General features: G+C 46.8%; 1 protein-coding gene and 1 long non-coding RNA gene across 6 annotated transcripts in view; one reads left to right on the top strand and one right to left on the bottom strand.

Annotated features, from left to right (window-relative positions):
• Positions 1-13,171, top strand: part of LOC142864825 (uncharacterized) — a 32,995-nt gene that overhangs the window by 2,331 nt on the left and 17,493 nt on the right. The gene's annotated exons all lie outside the window — the stretch shown is intronic.
• The window catches only part of LOC105869659 (long-chain-fatty-acid--CoA ligase ACSBG2-like), a 31,931-nt gene continuing 21,001 nt past the window's right edge, over positions 2,242-13,171 (bottom strand). The window contains exons 5-11 of one of the 4 annotated variants that reach the window (XM_075998030.1): positions 10,618-10,799; positions 10,283-10,516; positions 7,933-8,150; positions 6,534-6,673; positions 6,122-6,368; positions 4,339-4,561; positions 2,562-2,645 (exon numbers count right to left, since the gene is read on the bottom strand). In XM_075998030.1, coding sequence (XP_075854145.1) covers positions 4,488-4,561; positions 6,122-6,368; positions 6,534-6,673; positions 7,933-8,150; positions 10,283-10,516; positions 10,618-10,799 — 1,095 coding nt within the window. In that variant the 3' untranslated portion in view covers positions 2,562-2,645; positions 4,339-4,487. Of the gene's footprint in view, positions 2,646-4,338; positions 4,562-6,121; positions 6,369-6,533; positions 6,674-7,932; positions 8,151-10,282; positions 10,520-10,617; positions 10,800-13,171 lie in introns of all 4 variants that reach the window. The other 3 variants (XM_075998029.1, XM_075998028.1, XM_075998027.1) reach the window with 3 other exon arrangements.

Genomic DNA, 13,171 nt, shown 5'->3' on the forward strand with positions numbered 1-13,171 from the left:
CAAGTTAGAGAAGGACTTTGAGTCACTGTAACTGAGGGTTTATGAACTAATTCGCCCCACCCCCAGGCATGGTCTGTTCATAGAATAGTCTCCCAAATGTGTCTATAGTGACATTTTCAAATATTGTTGGATGTTGTTGAGATCGATGAACTAAGAAATCATTTAAAAGCCTTTCTGGTTTTTCACACATACAAAAAATAGAATGACCATGTTATCTAGCAGTTCTACTTCTGCGTTCGTGTATGCCTAAAGGAGCTGAAAGCAGGGGCTTGAAGAGATACTAATATTTGTACACCCATATTCATAGCGGTGGAAGCAACCCAAGTGCCCAGGCCCCTTGACGGATGGATAAATGAAATGTGAGAGACACGTGTGAGATACAATATTCTGCCTGAAAAAGGAAGGAAATTCTGACACATGTTACAACGTGGACGAAGCTTGAAGACATTATGCTAAGTGAAATAAGCCAGTCACAGAAAGACAAATACTTTATGATTCCATTTGTAAGGTGGAGAAGTAGTAAAATTCAAGAGACAGTAGAATGGTGGTTGTCAGGGAAGGAAGAAATGGGGAGTTATTTAATGGGTACAGAGTTGCAGTTTGGAAACAAGAAAAGTTCTGGAGATACATGGTGGTGATGGTTGCACAACACTGAATGTACCTAATGCCATTCAAGTGTGTAGTAAAAAGTGGCTAAAATGACAAATTTTATGTATATGTTACCACAATTTGAAAAATAAAATTAAAAAGCCTCTCTGTAGTATCTTGTTGTCGTTTCTCAAAGAACAGCTATTAAGAGAGCAGTGAGGTCAGGGTGAGAATCATTGTAGGAAACACATAGATTCATCTGTTGAGGTTGAACTTTTTTTTTTTTTTTTTTTTTGCTTGACAGTATAATTGACCATTTGTATTTCCTTGATGAGGAATCAGTATTGAAAAGGAAGTGAAGAAATACTTGCAAAAGATACGCTCATCTATGCAAAAAGCCTAGACTTTTTAAAACTAGGTTGGCAGTGAAGTGTCTAGATATAATATTAACATACAAAAATCAATAGCATTCCCATGTACCAATATTAACCACTTAAAAACTTTTTGAAAAGGGAGAAAATCACACCCACAATAGAAACAATCTATGAAATAGAATTACATTGACCAAAATTGTTCAAGATAGTTACAGATAAAATTATAAAGATTTGCTAAAAATAATACAAATTAGGAAAACGTGTTAGTAAATATACCTCGAAAAGGACACATGTTCACAGCGTGAGAGCTGAGACAAGATGACGGACGGTGTTGCCTTGCTCAGCCTCAGCTGGGAATGCACACGTTGGCCATTCAAATTTTTCACTGTTTTGTACATATCTGGGAGTGACCTCAAAAGCACCATGATTATTGATTTGGAGGTTACAGATATTAGCAAGCAGGTGAATTGGCAAATACAGAATCAGCAAATAATGAAAACTGACTGTACTTAAATATCAAAAAATAAAAGCCCACCAAATGTTTGCGGAGGGCCATCACACATGACACTAGCTTTATATGTATTGCGTTGAATTGTTTCTGCAAGGAGAATGCCTTTCTACCATTGTGGTATATTTATTATAATTTTATGTTTTAAAAATGAAACTCAGAAGGGGCTCTGGGCTGTGTCTTGGTGTCTAGAATCTTGAGGGACACTGAGAGTTTTGTTTCTCCTGTTCTGATGCACTGTCCATCTCTGGGCTGGGAGAGGTTTCCTCCCCCCACCCTCCCCTTCCCACCCACTGGTACTCTTCCAGGACAAACTGTGGATATGCCGTTTCAGCTTTGGTCGGCTTATAATGTACTGTTGCCCGGGAGAGGAGTAAACTGTCTTAGGTTGCTGTTATTTTGGACTTTGCAACAACAGCGAAACTCATCCCTAATGATGGAATTGGTCGAGAGTCATACCTTGACTTTTGAGTGAGCCAAGACCAACTGTGATGATAACCATGAGCTCGTAACAAGGGTTTTCTGGAGTTGGACACTATGTTGTACGTTGTACGTTGTACAACGTGAGTTGTACGTTTTCTCAGTGAGCTTTCATGACCACCCTGTGAGATGGGGGTCTAGTTTCCAGATTAAAAACCTCTGAGCCCCAGAAGGTTGTACTCACACACAGCTGGTCAGAATTTGAACCCAGAACTGACTTCAGAACCTGGGCCTCTCCCCATCACACTAAAAGGACAAGATGATCGCGTCTGGCCAAAAATCAAGACACGGGACGCTGAAGTGCTTTATTATCAGAACTTACTGGAAGGGTTTCCAAGTCGCTTAGGCGGGTGAGTGGGTTTTGGGGCCCAGTTCTTCAAACATGTGAGGGTTTTTTCTTTCTAATGTCTCATTAAGTCCTCTGGGGAGAAAAAACAACTCCAGTTGGGTCCCACAAGGTCAGATCTTTCTCCTGAAACAGGGGGTTCTTCGCAGATCTCCCAGTAGCCTTTCCTGGGGTCATGCCTTGACATTTCATAGAAGGGTCTATGGTGACCCTATTGCTTTGAAGGGCGTGACAGGGTCTGCCGGGCACCTCTTCAACAGGTGGACAGTCAAGAAGCTGACCAGCGGGGCGTTCGGCTCTTTAAAAACAGGAGCGAGAACAGCAGTTCCCCTGTGGCAGTAGGGTCTTCCTGTTGGAGGCGGGAGAGAGGAGAAACAAGTTGTCCCATGGGGATCCTTGTAATATGTGGGGTCTTCTCTGAGATCCTACAGTTACCATTCAATGCAAATATTCCCAAGTGAACTGACCCATTTATAAATTGGCCTCAATGATCTTTACAGTGGCGCTATCCAAGAGAACTAGCACTTGAGTCACTCGTGCAGTTAAAAAATTTCTGGTAAAAAAAAAAAAAATTTTGGTAGCCACATTAAAAAGGGAACTGGTAAAGTTAATTTTAATAATATATTTTATGTAACCCAGTATATCCAAAATACCATCTCACCCTGTAATCAAGATTTTAAAATATTGATGTGATATTTTGTTTTATTTTTTTTTGGGGGGACTGGGCCTTTGAAATCCAGTGTGTGTTTTGCACATCTAGATTTGGACAGGACATGTGGTGGCCAGTGGCTGTCATCTTGGACAGCAGTAGTATAGAGAGTCTGTCTCCCACCTCTACATCAATGTCTGTTGCTCAACTGCAAAACAGAATTGGAAGTCTTGCAGAAGACAGGGGAATTATACATGTGATGTGTTGAACTGCTGGGCCCACCCACAAGCCACTGACACAGGAAGGTGTGGGAGAGCTAAACCAGTTAAGAATGAACAAAGGACAATGGCTATGGTGGTGTGATGGGCTCAGTTGTGTTCCCTCCAAAATCCATATGTTGAAATCCTGACCCTCAGTACCTGTATAGAACGTGGCCTCATTTGGAGGTACGGTCATTACAGAAGTTAAAGTGGAGTCATTAGGGTGGGCCCTAATCTAATACGACTGGTGTGATGTCATTACAAAAAGAGGAAATTCGAACACAGAGACATGCCCAGACGATGCGAACAGACACAGGTGGAAGCCAAAGAGAGAGTTCTGGAATGAATCCTTCCCTTACAGCTGTCAGAAGGAACCAACCCAGCCAGCACCTTGATCCCACACTTTTAGCCTCCACAACTGTGAGACAATACATTTATGTTGTTGAACCGCGCCCGGGCTGTGTTACTCTGTTATGGCAAACCCTAGGAAACTATTACTAACGCAGATAGGCTGGCCGGGGGCATCAGAAGAGAACAGTTTGCCCACGAAAAGGCTACAGGTGGTTCTTAGGACAAGTGAAGATGTATTCTACTTTCTGCCCGCACCATGCATCTAGCTGAATTACCAAAAACAAACAAACAAAAGCAACCCAAAACATCTGTGCAATGGGCTCTCTAATTTAAAAGAAAGAAAGAAAGAAAGAAAAAAAAACAACCAAAAACATATCAGCAATTTGTGGTGTTGTGGAAGCCCCTGTGCACGTCTTGCAGGAAAGGAGGGGAGAAATGGTGGTGAGTGGAATTCAAGCCTGCACCCCTGACCATCTCTGTAATGAGCCAACACGCCTCATTCCTTGGGTTCCTGGCAAGTAGAACTTCCCCGCAAGTCTGCTGAGAAAAGACCTTCTCTATATAAGCCACAGTGAAACATTTGTGTGTTTAATGACAATCTCTGATGGGACAATCCTGGATGGGAGATTGCCCCCTTCCTCCCAGGGTCAAGTAGAAAAGGCAGGAAGCAGAGCTAACAGCGGCAGTGGCTAACCATGAAAGGGCCTGCGTGCCCTACCATGACCTTGGTAAAGAGAGCATGGGTTGAGGCCAGACGCCACCCAGGGCCCACTGCAACTGACCTCTGTGTGTGTGGCCTCTGCAGTTCTGCTCACGGACCTGCCCGCCACACAGAGGAGCTCTCTGTTGGACTCATTCAGCGCACAGCCTAGCAAAGCCAGGCAACCGAAGCTCACCATCAGGACAGCCAAGAGCAGCTCCACCAAAGCAGTCAGTGGTAGAAGTTATCAATTAGCCTTCTGTATTTGTGGATTATGAAATGTCTCTTAAGTTTTGTCGTTGGACCTATCGAGAAAGGAGGAATCAGTTGAGTCGTGGAGAGGAAAGGAAACTCCACGTGCCGCCTGGATGTCCAGGCAACAGGGTCCTGGCTCGGGGGCTGGGCTGGGTGGCTGGTGCTGCCATTGACTTCCTGAGTGTGTTGCTTTTGCCATTGGTGTATAGGGAAAGCAACACACGGTGGCGTCCCTGGGCTGTCATGAGGATTCTGTGGGCTGGCACGTGGAAAGCCCCTGATACAGACCATGCACCCAGTGGAGGAGTGACGCCATTGTCATCTCAACTGCTCTGCCCACCCACGCTTTACACGTGAGGAAACTGGGGCTTAGAGAGGGCCAGTTGCTCTGAGGTTACCCAGCAAGTGCATGGTGGAATCAAGACTTGAACTTGGGAGTGTGTGTCCCACCACCCGGGACATTCATAGCCTGTGAGGCACCGGGAGCTTTGGATTCCCATGAAGGTGTCTCAGACAATTCCACAGGGACTGTTTTTCCAACTTATAAAAAGAGTGAGGCCTGAAAGGACCAGTCACTTCCCTGACCTCTGTGTGTGTGGCCTCTGCAATTCCGCTCACAGACCTGCCTGCCACACAGAGGAGCTCTCTGTTGGACTCATTCAACGCACAGCCTACCGTGGAGGAGACAGAATTTGTGGATTTTGTTTTTAAGAGACAGGGTCTCTCTCTGTCTCCCAGGCTGGAGTGCAGTGGTGTGAACATAGCTCACTACAACCTCAAACTTCTAGGCTCAAGGGATCCTCCTGCCTCAGCCTCCAGAGTAGATGGGATTGCAGGTGCACACCACCATGTCCAGCCAATTTTTAAATTTTTTGTACAGACGGGGTCTCGAACCTCTGGCCCCAAACGATTCTCCTGTCTCAGCTTCCCAAAATGCTGGAATTACAAGTGTGAGCCACCAGGCCCCCAAAGAAAGGACTTTGACAGAACTCCGGAACCCTAGCCTGAAGTGAGCCCTTCCCTCATGGGGGGAGAGAGACTAACTCATACAGAGAATAATTTCAGATTCTGATGCATTCTGGAGGCAAGAAGACAGCTGGTAGAATAGGGGGTGATGGCAAGCTATATGGGTGATATTTTAAGGGTGTTAGTGAGCCACTCTAGCCAGTGTGGTCAGGGAAGGCTGCTCTGGGAAAGTGGCTGGTAGGGTGAGACCTGGACAATGAGAACGAACCATCCAGGCAAGGAAGTGAGGGGGAGCAGCATTCTAGGCAGAGGAGCCAGCAGGTGCAAAGGCCCTGTGGTTGGACTATGCCCAGAGAGCTGCAGGAACAGTGGGAAAGAGACAGAGAGTCCCAGAGTGGGGGGACATGGCTGTCCTGGAGAGAAGGGACTGTGTGTATGTGTGTGGTAAGGGTGGCAGCTTCCATCTCCCAATCCCTGGCTGGTCCCGTGGACCCTCTGACCCCCCAGAAAAGGGCACCTCTCTTTTTTCTTCTTCTTTTTACCTCTGGAATTCTAAAATCCTTCCTGGCGGGCACCTCTCCTTGGAGCCCATGTGGCCCACGATGCTAGCAAGGGACCAGCCTCCCAGTGCCAAGGCCGCTCACCCAGCTCCCCGCCATAGATGGAAAAGTCCTTCTCCAAGATGATCCACTTCTGAATCTTCTGCGCGTTGGAAATGGCCTTCTCGTTCACGGCGTCTATGCCTTCCTGGATGGCCGCGTAGACCAGCGGGTCCCGCAGCTTCACGATCTCCGTCACGGTGGAGGCCCTGCTGCCCATCTTCCGGCAGAAGTTGATGGCCTCCACGTTCAGGTGGTCCAGAGGCTCTCCAGTCCACGGATCCATATCGCACTGCCCCGGGACACCGCTGTCACCGCGCGTGCTCCCTGGCCAGCCCCCATCCCACCCCCAGCCCTGAAGACCAAGACGTGGGTCTTGGACCCCACAGGCGTGCCTTCCCCACACTGGGCAGGGCCGGCCACAGAGCCTGCCCAGAGGACAGCAAACCCCGCTCACCTTCAGCGTCAGCAGCATGACCAGAAACTTGGCCCTGTCTCCCACTAGCATGGCGTTGCTGATGATGGGGATTTCCTTCTTCACCAAGTTCTCGATGGGAAGGGGGGCCACGTTCTCGCCGCCGGCGGTGATGAGGAGTTCTGCAACAGAGCTCAGCTCGGTGCGTGTCCGGCCAGGACAGTGCAAAACCCCCGCCCGCTTGGGGATCACAGGAGCCGATGCCGGCGTGGCCAAGCCAGCACTCACCTAGAAAACCCCAGAACACAGGAGGACGGGCCCCTCTTCCCCTGTCTGCTTCAACAGCCCACCAAGGGTTGGGGTTGTGTGCACCCCACTTGGATGGCGTCTTAATAATGCCTCGCCTGCTTCCCAGCCCTCCCGTGCCCTGGGCCCCTCCAACACGTCTTCCTTGAAAGACAGTGAAACCTGCTGTGCCACACGCTGTCTCTCTGCTTCTTCCCTTTCCATCACTTGCCAACCCCAACAGAATCAAATTCCACCTGATCTGTAGGGACATGCGCAGCGTCCCTAATTTTGGCAAGCCCTGAAGCAGTCTCCCCCAGTCTCTAAAATTCGCCTCCTCCTGCCCCAGGCCTGTTGGTCACGGTACTTTCATCCTGAGATGCTAGCCTGTTTGTGTCCCACCCAAACCCTCTCCGCCTTGTCCCAGGATCTCACAAAATCACCTTCACTGCAGTTGTCGCAGAAGTAATGGTTGACACGACCGTGCAGTGGACATCTATGGTGTAACTCCTTCTTGGAGCACCCTGATTTTTTTTTAGGGAACCACCCTCCACTCTTCAATGCACGTGGTTTGGGTGGGGTGAACGCAGGGGCGAGCATGTGGCCAGCTCTGACCAGTCAACATACTTCACCCCCTACAGTGGTTCATTCTGAGGGGGATCTTGATCCAAAAAAGATCCAGTGAGAGTCAGGCCTGAAACTTTTGCAAATATTGGGCATAACACACTCTAGTCCCTTTGGGGGTAAAGGTGAGCCTAGACATTGGCAGCCTTGTCGCCACCAAATGGGAAAGGCCCTTTAAGAATTGCACCAGCTAGGCACATTCTTATGCTTTTTAGATTGGTAAGTAAAAAAAAAAAAAAAAAAAAAAGAATTGCACCAGCACACGGAAAACTCAGTAAGAAAAGGATAAAGAAAGTTCTTGTGATGTCATTTTGGCACCTGGATCCAGCCATGCCTGAAGCCCTTTTGGACTTTTCAGTTATGTTGAGCCAACAGATTTTTTTGGTTTTTAAAAATGGATTTGAGTTAAAAAGTGCCAAATGCTCTCCATCAGGGATTGGCAAACTATGGCCTGTTTGCGCTGGTGTGCCAGGGTGGGCCTGCTTGCTGGAGGCCCCCACGGACCCAGCACCCCACCTCCACCCCCCAGTACCTTTGATGCGGCCGGTGATGTAGAGGAAACCCTGGTTGTCCATTTTGCCCAGATCCCCAGAGTGCAGCCAGCCCTCCTCATTGAAGACGTCAAGCGTTTCGTCCTCGCTCTCCAGGTAGCCCATGAAGACGTGCCGGCCCCAGATGCAGACCTCCCCGATGCCATCCTTGTTCTGCTCGAGCAGCATGTTCTTACACCCGGTCATGACCTTGCCGCAGCTGCCGGGGAACGGGAGTGGGAAACTGAGGCTCTGAGAGACAAAGTCACCCGCCCCGTTCTGTCTGGATCTGTAGCCCAGGCTCCTTCCTAATGGCCCTGCTTAGCTGGTGCGGGCTGGAACTGCTCCCTCTGCGGGACCCATGGACATAAGGAGGTGTTTGCTGAAGTATTTGATACACTGAATCGGATTCCCCAATGCTTGGTGAGCTGGGAACCCCAGCAGTGTTGAAGGCTGGACTTTTTGTTTGTTTGGTTGTTTTTTTTTAAATTTCCACATATATGAGAGAAGGAAAAAGTGCTTCCGGCTTAAGGACGGCAACAAAACCTCCCTGCCTTTTTGAAATGGATATGTAGATCTCCATGCGATGACCAGGACAGCTGATTTTAAGAAAGATGATCCATTAGAATCTCTTTAGAGGTTAAAGTTACTTCCGTAAAACAGAATGGCACTGTTTAAAACCTAGGTTCTTAAAGACTCCTTATTTCTAGGCTGGGCGCGGTGGCTCACGCTTGTAATCCTAGCGCTCTGGGAGGCCAAGGCAGGTGGATCGTTTGAGCTCCAGGGGTTCGAGACCAGCCTGAGCAAGAGCGAGACCCTGTCTCAATGAAAAAAAAAGTCTCCTTATTTCTAGAGATGACATTTTAGGATGCAGACCAGGAAGAAGCATTCTCTCCTGTGTTGCTGAGATCTCTCTTTCATTGGCAGCTGGAAGGGCCAGGAGTGTAAGGTTAACGATAGGAATTCCCTCAGTTAGCAAAACAAAAAGGAAGGCAGGCCTGAGAAATTCAGAACTTACAAAGAGCCTCCTTGCCACTTTCCCACTGAATGCTTTCTAGGAATGTGGAAACATCCAGAAGCCATAAAAGATTGATATATTCAACCATGTAAAGTTCACAAATTTCTACACAGCCAAAAACACCTTAACTAAAATCAAAATACCAATGACAAACCTGGGGGTAAAATATTTGTAACTCATGTGAAAGACAAAGGGCTGATTTTCCTAGTATGTAAAGAGTGCCAACAAATCAACAATAGCAGGACTGATAATCTAATTTTTTAAATGGACAGGTAATATGGTCAGTTCATATAAAAGAAGGTACAGATACCTTTTAAATGTATGAGGAATAAAATTTTTTTTGAGACAGGGTCTAGTTTTGTCACCCAGGCTGGAGTGCAGTGGCACAATTATAGCTCACTGTAACCTCAGACTCCTGGGCTCAAGGGATCCTCCTCCTTAGCCTCCCAAGTAGCCAGGGCTACAGGCATGTGCCACCATGTCTGGCTAATTTTCTTATATTTTTTTGTAGAAATGGGGTCTCACTGTGTTGCCCAGGCTGGCCTCAAACTCCTGGGCTAAAGTGATCCTCTCTACTCACAGCACCCCCCACCCCCAGAGTGCTGGGATTACAGGCATGAGCCACTGTGCCTGGCTCTGTTGATTTTTTTTTTTTGGGGGGGGACATGTGCATGTATTACTCATTGGAAAAAATATTTAAAGATAAAAGCTGAAATTTGTACCTTTCTTCTAGGGGTGGAACATTGTCATTTATTTTTAGGGAAGGACACTCTTTGGTCTCAAAACCGTAGTTGGGGCTTTAAGTTGTGCAGAAAACAGATCCAGCTGGGATAATGGAGTGGAGAGGGGGAGATGCTAAGGAGCTAAGGTCCTCTGGGAGGTAAAGAAAAAGGCAGGAGATGGTTTTGCCACATTAGGAAGATTTAGCTTATTTTTTGCTTCCTTGGCTGGGTCTCGAGAAAGGCATTTGGAAGCTGGTTCATTGGAGAGCCCCAAGCACGAGCGGGAAGCCAGACTTGCAATCTGGCGGCAGGGAAGCTGGGTCAGGGAGAGACACAACCAGAAAGAAGATTCTGCGGAGGAACATGGCTGTCAGACTCAAGAGTTGAACTTGCCTTTGGTATTCTTAGGGTTTGAGTATCATTGGGTTCAAAGCCTGCAGCCTGGGGTAAGCTGAGCTTGGGAGAAAGGAAGACCTGGGGCTTGGAGGCTGGGGACCCGAGGTCACTGTGGAGAGAGCAACTCAGGATTCTCTTAGCCCAGAGGCTGGCCCACCCACACATGCTTGTCCCCTTGAGCTCACGGAGGACCGGGGTTGCCTGAGAGGCCAGTACCTTAGAAAGGTGTAGTTATTTTGCGTGGACACTGTGTGGGACCCAGAGCTCTCGCTCATTCCATATATCTCGCCTATGGGCATGTCCAAGCTTAGGAAGAACTCAGCGGTCTCCTCGGTGAGAGGTGCGGCCGTGCTAGTGAAAACGTGACAGTGATCCAAGCCCAGGGAGCTCTTCACTTTGCTGAACACGAGCCTCTTAGCCATGCGGTAGCTCATGGTGGTCTCATGTTTCCTGCTAATAAGAATGCCATCCATCCAAAAGGGATGATGAGAAGGAGGTCGGGCCTCCTCACCCACCGCCTTCCCAGCCCTGGGGACCGTCCCTCTGCCTACCCCGCCATCCTTTTTGTGTTCATCCGCATGCCAGTGGATCTTGCCCATATAAACACCTTCTTCCTCAAGCTGGGAAACTTGGCACTATGTTCTTTGACCGTGTCATGCAACTTCTCCCAAATTCGGGGCACCCCCATGAAGACGGTAGGCTTTACCTCCTGCAGAGTGGTTAACAAGCTGCCCTGCATGGGACAGAGCTGGGTTAGACACAGCGGTGGCTTCTATGGACCAGAGATGTCCAACTCTGCCCAACAGAACATCCCTTTGCTGGTTGGACCAGAGTGGGCTCCCGACCCAAGGGAGACAATCCCATTGGCTGGCCGGTGGCCAATCAGATTTTTGTACTTTCTGTAGGAATTTGACGAAGAGCATATGCTTGTAAAATATTTTTGGAAGGTAACGTGGTGGTACTGTCAACATTTTAAATGCACCGTTGCAACCTCTCTTCTGCGGGTGAAGGAATTTAGCTGAATGAAAGACTCAGGTACACAGGGAAACACATTCAAGATGTTCTTTGTGGCATTGTTTTGTAAGAGGATGGAAACAGTTTATCTGTTCAATGATGGGGAATTGGCTAAAGAAATCGTGGTGCAAGCATACAGTAGAATGTTAACGCAATTATTAAAAAGGATGCTAGATTCTCCCCTAAACTAATGTTTAGGTTTGATGCAGTCTCTATTCAAATGCGGGCAGGCTTTTTCATAGAAACTGACAAGCTGATCTTAAAAATTTACATAGAAAGTCAGAGGGTCTAGAATAGCCAAAGCAATGTTGAAAAAGGGAAACAAGGCCGGGCGCTGTGGCTCACGCCTGTAATCCTAGCTCTTGGGAGGCCGAGGCGGGCGGATTGCTCAAGGTCAGGAGTTCAAAACCAGCCTGAGCAAGAGCGAGACCTCGTCTCTACTATAAATAGAAAGAAATTAATTGGCCAACTGATATATATATAAAAAAAATTAGCCGGGCATGGTGGCGCATGCCTGTAGTCCCAGCTACTCGGGAGGCTGAGGCAGGAAGATCGCTTGAGCCCAGGAGTTTGAGGTTGCTGTGAGCTAGGCTGACGCCACGGCACTCACTCTAGCCTGGACAACAAAGTGAGACTCTGTCTCAAAAAAAAAAAAAAAAAAAAAAAAAGAAAAAGGGAAACAAAATTGGAGGACTTACTACCTGGTTTTAAAATTTATCATAAAGTGGGTGATCAACTGTCCTGGTTTACGCAGAACTGGAGGAGTTCCTGGAATTTGGAACTTTCAGTTTTCAAACTGGGAATGTCCCAGGCAAACCAGGACAAAGCGTAGCTAGTGTAATCAAGTCAGTATGGTTTTGGTGTAAGCATAGACGTGAAAATTGACGGAACAGAATAGAAGATCCAGAAAGAAAACCTTAAATTAACAATCGATTGATTTTCAACAAAAGTGCCAAGGCAGTTCAGTGGGGAAAAAATATGCATGAGAGAGAGAGCGCAAGAGCAAGCCTTCCTGCTTTCTCACCAAACGCAAAAAATAACTCAAAATGGATTATGGGCCCAAATGTAAGAGCTAAAACTAAAAGCTTTATAGAAGAAAACACAGAAGAGAATCTCTGTGACTTTAGAGTAGGAAGAGATTTCCTAGATATGATACCAAGAACATAAAAGAAAAAAATAAATTGGACTTTATCAAATTTAAACACTTTTTTGCACTTCAAAAGAAAACAAAAAGATAAGCTGCAGAACTGAGAGGAAGTATTTGCAAATCATAAATTTGATAAAGTATTTGTAACTAGAATATGTGAATAACCCTTAAAACTCAACAATAAGATTAGATGTGCAACCAGGTTTTTAAGTGGGCAAAATATTTGAATAGACATTTCTCCAAAGAAGATATACAAACAGCCAATAAGCACATGAAAATATGCTCACCATAATTAATCGTTAGGGAAATGCAAATTAGAGTCATGAAATATCACTTCAGTCCCACTAGAAATGACAATAACAATAATATTAAAAAACAAGGCCAGGTGTACTGGTTCACACCTGTAACGCCAGCTACTCTACTTGGGAGGCTGAGGCAGGAGGATTGCTTGAGCCCAGGAGTTGAAGGTTGCAGTGAGCTATGATAATTCCACTGTACCCTAGCCCAGGCAACAGAGTAGGACCCTGTCTCAAAAAAAATAAAAATAAAAAATAAAATAAAAAGCTGGAAAAGGCAAGGAAATGGATTTTTCTCCAAGTGTCTCTAGAAGGAATGCAGCCCTGCTGACACCTTGATTTTAGCCCAGTAAAATCCATTTTGGAACTCCAATCTCCAGAACTGTAAGCTAATGAATTGATGTCGCTGTCAGCCACTCTGTGGTCACTTGCTGTGGCAGTAAGAGGCAGGTAGTTCAGAGAGTGTAGCTGGGGCCGGGGATGCTAAATTCCAGAGGTCTCTCCTGGCTCTGTAACGTTGCAAAGTCCAGACGTACACAAAGTAGATTTTTTGTCTCACATAGTTATTCTGAAAAACCTACCAAAGGATAATCTCCAGCAAAATAAAAGAATAATCCCCCAAAGACGGCAGAGATGCCAGAAAATAGG

This window comes from Microcebus murinus, chromosome 27, assembly GCF_040939455.1.
Source record: "Microcebus murinus isolate Inina chromosome 27, M.murinus_Inina_mat1.0, whole genome shotgun sequence".
Taxonomy (NCBI): Eukaryota; Metazoa; Chordata; class Mammalia; order Primates; family Cheirogaleidae; genus Microcebus; species Microcebus murinus.